Source organism: Triplophysa dalaica, chromosome 1 (assembly GCF_015846415.1).
Source record: "Triplophysa dalaica isolate WHDGS20190420 chromosome 1, ASM1584641v1, whole genome shotgun sequence".
NCBI classification, from domain to species: Eukaryota; Metazoa; Chordata; class Actinopteri; order Cypriniformes; family Nemacheilidae; genus Triplophysa; species Triplophysa dalaica.
Window position 1 is genome coordinate 1,860,207 of NC_079542.1, and position 5,695 is coordinate 1,865,901.

Sequence of the window (5,695 nt, forward strand, 5' to 3'; positions counted from 1 at the left end):
AGGGCTGTTTGCTGCAAATGTAAGATGCATTTCGTTCTGTATTGAGCCTCTGCTGATGGATTTTGTGCTCAATTCTCTGGGGAGAGATTTGAAATGACATTCAGTAATTAATATGAACTTTTTCAAGACTCAAAGTAATTTTTGAAAAATCAAACTCCAAGTGCATACCTGAAGTTTTTTATAAAGAAAACAGGGTGTGATGTTGGATAATCATCTTCGAAAAATGGTTCAAGCTACCGGATGCAAAAAAAAAGATTATTGTCTTTTAAAAAATTTTACATTTCAGCCCCATAACCAGCCCCATTTCAGCCCCATAAGGCTAATGTTTACTTATATAAAAAACTTTGTGACAGTGAAGTGAAACGTGTACACACCCCTGTTTTAATCATTGTTGCCCTGTTACTGTATGCACGTGAACTTGAATTTAATAAAGCAGCCACAAAAGTGCCATCGGTCAAGATGCTCACTGGAATTGTCTGCAATGCTCCTAACAAACATACAAACAATAATGCATCACAAATTGGTCTGAATTTTCAGTGTTCACATAATTTAGAATGTCAGGTGTGATTGTCAGCTCACTGATAATAGAAATGGATGTAGCATCAATGCTGAAGTTGAATTCTGTGTTCAGATTTGAGGCGCCGTCTTTCAGTGTTCCCAGAATCTCATTGTTGGCTGGGAGCGGACCAGTAGAGGTTCCATCAAACAGCACCTCAAGCTCCACCTTTACATCACCTACTTTCCTTGTAACCACATTACGTCTGAAACAAAACACAAACATGTGTGTTATAGTTTATAACTGCTTGCAAGGGTTTCCAAACTAGCTCCTGGAGGGCCATTGTTCTGCAGAGTTTAGCTCCAACTAAGCTCAACACCCCTGTCTGGAAGTTTCTAGTCTGTCTTGTTTATTTGGTTCATGTGTGTTTGATAAAGTCCATCTGATCATTAGGCTTGTTCGACTTGATGTGGCGCTGCAAGATCCGACAGATGGGTGACATCAAAATACCTCGATTGCGATTCTAAAAACCATGCAAACCAAGTTTGCTTTCAATCGATCTCGTGGTACATTGATGTAATGCACCTGTTGGAACTTGATCTATAGGAGGACTGTTGGAACTGTTGCAAAAGCAAGTGAATTTATATAAGATGTTACAGTTGCGGTTACAGTGAATAACCAAGTTTTACAAGTTATGAAGCAAACATTTACACACCTGAAAGCAACCACTTCAGTCCTGAGGAACCGGGATCCAAACCTCTTTTTATAGATGGAGTCACACTGTAAAAATAGTTGGTTTTAAAATTGTTACTTACAAGAGTTACTCTTCATGTCATATTTTTTTTTTTTTACAAAAAAAGAGTACCAATATTTGTAAGGATTTTAATTACCAAATCTTACAGAGAATATCCAGTCTCATGTTGGTTATAACTTACCCCTGTCTGGACCTGTTTTGATAGAAGCTTAAATTTTTCACTTTGGGGGTTTCCGTGATCTGGATCAAATGCCTGTTGCAGGACAAACTCCACGGCTACTTTTGGAAGAGCAGGTGTTGGAATGGGTGCTGTGGTTGTCGTTCTTGTTGTAGTTGTCAGGGTTGTTGTACGTGGGGTGGTGATTGTTTGTAAACTAGTAGTAGATGGAAGCTGGATTTTAGTTGATGAATGAGTTGTTGCGGTTGTTGACCCCAGTTTAGTTGTAGATTGTGATAAAATTGTAGGTGAGGTTGTTTGTGTCATTTGTATGATTTGAGCTATAGATTCCGGCGTTGATGTTGCACCGCTTGAAGCTGATGGTGTCGTCACTGTTGGGCCGCTTGAAGCTGATGGTGCCGTCACTGTTGAGACGCTTGAAGCTGATGGTGCCGTCACTGTTGGGCCGCTTGAAGCTGATGATGCCGTCACTGTTGGGCCGCTTGAAGCTGATGGTGCCGTCACTGTTGGGCCGCTTGAAGCTGATGGTGTCGTCACTGTTGGGCCGGTTGAAGCTGATGGTGTCGTCACTGTTGGGCCACTTGAAGCTGATGGTGCCGTCACTGTTGAGCCGCTTGAAGCTGATGGCGCCGTCACTGTTGGGCCGGTTGAAGCTGATGGAGTCGTCACTGTTGGGCCACTTGAAGCTGATGGTGCCGTCACTGTTGAGCCGCTTGAAGCTGATGGTGTCGTCACTGTTGAGCCGCTTGAAGCTGATGGCGCTGTCACTGTTGAGCCGCTTGAAGCTGATGGTGTCGTCACTGTTGGGCCGGTTGAAGCTGATGGTGTCGTCACTGTTGAGCCGCTTGAAGCTGATGGTGCCGTCACTGTTGAGCCGCTTGAAGCTGATGGCGCTGTCACTGTTGAGCCGCTTGAAGCTGATGGTGTTGTCACTGTTGGGCCACTTGAAGCTGATGGTGCCGTCACTGTTGAGCCGCTTGAAGCTGATGGCGCTGTCACTGTTGAGCCGCTTGAAGCTGATGGTGTTGTCACTGTTGGGCCGGTTGAAGCTGATGGTGTCGTCACTGTTGGGCCACTTGAAGCTGACGGTGCCGTCACTGTTGGGCCACTTGAAGCTGATGGTGCCGTCACTGTTGAGCCGCTTGAAGCTGATGGTGTTGTCACTGTTGGGCCGGTTGAAGCTGATGGTGTCGTCACTGTTGGGCCACTTGAAGCTGACGGTGCCGTCACTGTTGGGGCACTTGAAGCTGATGGTGCCGTCACTGTTGGGCCGCTTGAAGCTGATGGTGTCGTCACTGTTGGGCCGCTTGAAGCTGATGGTGCCGTCACTGTTGGGCCGGTTGAAGCTGATGGTGCCGTCACTGTTGAGCCGCTTGAAGATGATGGTGTCGTCACTGTTGAGTCGCTTGAAGCTGATGGTGTCGTCACTGTTGGGCCGCTTGAAGCTGATGGTGTCGTCACTGTTGGGCCGCTTGAAGCTGATGGTGCCGTCACTGTTGAGTCGCTTGAAGCTGATGGTGTCGTCACTGTTGAGTCGCTTGAAGCTGATGGTGTCGTCACTGTTGGGCCGCTTGAAGCTGATGGTGTCGTCACTGTTGGGCCGCTTGAAGCTGATGGTGTCGTCACTGTTGAGTCGCTTGAAGCTGATGGTGTCGTCACTGTTGGGCCGCTTGAAGCTGATGGTGTCGTCACTGTTGGGCCGCTTGAAGCTGATGGTGTCGTCACTGTTGAGTCGCTTGAAGCTGATGGTGTCGTCACTGTTGAGTCGCTTGAAGCTGATGGTGTCGTCACTGTTGGGCCGCTTGAAGCTGATGGTGTCGTCACTGTTGGGCCGCTTGAAGCTGATGGTGTCGTCACTGTTGGGCCGCTTGAAGCTGATGGTGTCGTCACTGTTGGGCCGCTTGAAGCTGATGGTGTCGTCACTGTTGGGCCGGTTGAAGCTGATGGTGCCGTCACTGTTGAGCCGCTTGAAGCTGATGGTGTCGTCACTGTTGGGCCGCTTGAAGCTGATGGTGTCGTCACTGTTGGGCCGCTTGAAGCTGATGGTGTCGTCACTGTTGGGCCACTTGAAGCTGATGGTGTCGTCACTGTTGGGCCACTTGAAGCTGATGGTGTCGTCACTGTTGGGCCACTTGAAGCTGATGGTGTCGTCACTGTTGGGCCGCTTGAAGCTGATGGTGTCGTCACTGTTGGGCCGGTTGAAGCTGATGTTGCCGTCACTGTTGGGCCGGTTGAAGCTGATGGTGCCGTCACTGTTGAGCCGCTTGAAGATGATTGTGCCGTCACTGTTGCATCTTGTGTAAATTGTGCTGTAGATTGTTTAATTAAATAACCAGGTATTTAAATAAAATTACAAAGTTATGAATGGTGATTTACGCAATTATTTGTGTAGAATAAATATCATTTCTAAGTTACATTTGTGTATTGGTGAGGCTACAAAAGCCTTAAAACATTACAGATTCCCAGTACAATGCATTGTTGTTTGTAAAGCAAACATTAGTAATAGAGGTGTTTTGTGCAAGTAAATAAGTAAAATAAGTAAAAGAAAAAAGAATATACAAAACAAGAAGTCACTGACCTGCTAAAATAGCCAATGCAATTATAAATGCTGTGCTTGTCATCTTGGTAGAAGTAATAAAAACACCTATAAAGGGAAATAAACAGAATTAATGAGTCATTTTTGGCATTAATATTGATACATAAAGAGTTTTGCAGGCCTTCAGCACACCCAAAGCACAGCCAAGAGACATTAAGAAGCAAGGAAAAACGTCCACCCCTTTTCATCTTATTCATGTCCTCGAGAGACAATTAAGGTCCTGACCAGAAATAATCTTTGCGTTTTATCCAGAAGATATTCTTTTCATGATTGTGACAGAACCTTTAAAAATGGACTGAGAGAAACCGGATTCACAGCCAAATGAAAACCAGCTCTAACACCTAAATAGAAGTGAGCGTGAGTAGATAAAGGCCATATTGAATGATGAATCGACTGAAACGTTTGTGTGTTGGATGATGTTTGATTAAAAAGAGGATAACAAGACTCAGATCTTTCAACCGCTATTGGAGAAAGCTGAACGATGATGTTGTTATTCGTTTATTGAATATTGTTAAATTTCATTTGTTGAACATTGTTTTTCATGTGCAAAGAATGCATGCTATCAAAGAGGAGCACCAAAAAAGTCAAGACTCTATATATTGTTTACCTCTACTTCATTTATGGAAGCAAACAGTCAAGCCCTTAATGTTTAAAATGACCCGATAAAATCCATTGTTACTATAAAACTGTATAACACAAATTGATATATCAGATTTAATTATTGCATTTTAAAGGTGCTGAATTTTTACTTTTCAACTTTTTGTTTTTAATTCTTTAGTCTATTTAAGATCAGCGAATTATGTAAATATATGTGTATGTCTTGTTTTAATTCATGTAGTACTTTTTCTTGGACGACGGTTTTCTCATTTCAAGCTGTATATGACATTAAAGGCTCTCTGTGTCTGAATCTAAATCTAATAAAAACAACAACGGGTTGACAAACCAACAGCTTATAACCAATGAATCTAAAAAAGGTGTGTTGTTTAATTTCAGTTAGCTCTACACAATGTAAAGTATAATAAACTCACCCATGCGTGATGTTTGGATGCTCAGTGAGATGAAGGACGCTGGAGATGTTCTGTGAGTACAGTCGGCCAAGTGTCGTTCTTCTTAACTTGATAGATCTGTTTATTTATTTGCTCCGAGTGCTCATGTGATGTGACGTAAAGCACATTGTTATCATTTCTAAGTGCTTGTTCTTTTCAAAAACATTCCTGTTAGGAACCAAGTAGACGTGACTACTTCACAACAATTCATTCCTCCTGAGACATGCAGTTTAATCAGAGAAAGGTGTGTACAATTCCTGCAAATAACTTAATCGTCAAACATTTGAGGATGTTCTTCACAAAACAGAGACTGAATGAAACTAAAAATCATATTGTGTCATTTTTTCCAAATAAAGTGGGGGAATAAATGGGGGAAAATGAAGCGGTTGTCATGAAGACGTTTTTCAATTCCACTATCAATTAACTGTCGGTCCATTTTCTGGCTGTGTTATGGTGTTAGGCCTTCCCTGAACCTTAAACTCCCTAAAAAAATGACTTCATCACCCACCCAATGTTCTGTTCTATTGGTGCAGCTTGTAAAGATTCCAAGTGGAGTACTGACTGCTGATGTCTCGGATCCTTCACCTGACAGAAAACTTGATATCATTAAACCTCTGGTGAGATG

The 5,695-nt window shown here is 43.2% G+C and overlaps 1 protein-coding gene across 1 annotated transcript; it reads right to left on the bottom strand.

The window, feature by feature from the left end:
- Positions 1 to 1,551: 1,551 nt before the first annotated feature.
- Positions 1,552 to 5,207, bottom strand: LOC130429584 (uncharacterized). Its single transcript, XM_056758231.1, has 4 exons — positions 5,197 to 5,207; positions 5,053 to 5,148; positions 4,007 to 4,072; positions 1,552 to 3,737 (listed from the first exon to the last, which is right to left on the bottom strand). Exons 1-4 carry the CDS (start codon positions 5,205 to 5,207, stop codon positions 1,688 to 1,690), a joined length of 2,223 nt encoding a protein of 740 aa, XP_056614209.1. The 3' UTR covers positions 1,552 to 1,687.
- Positions 5,208 to 5,695: the final 488 nt, after the last annotated feature.

What these genes read in the sequence shown, in the direction of transcription:
- LOC130429584 (XM_056758231.1), bottom strand. An exon ending in CATCCAAACATCACGCATGG is followed by an intron (nt 4,073 to 5,052) that starts GTGAGTTTATTA and finishes TTCCCTTTATAG; the next exon opens with GTGTTTTTATTACTTCTACC. An exon ending in TGCATTGGCTATTTTAGCAG is followed by an intron (nt 3,738 to 4,006) that starts GTCAGTGACTTC and finishes AACAATCTACAG; the next exon opens with CACAATTTACACAAGATGCA.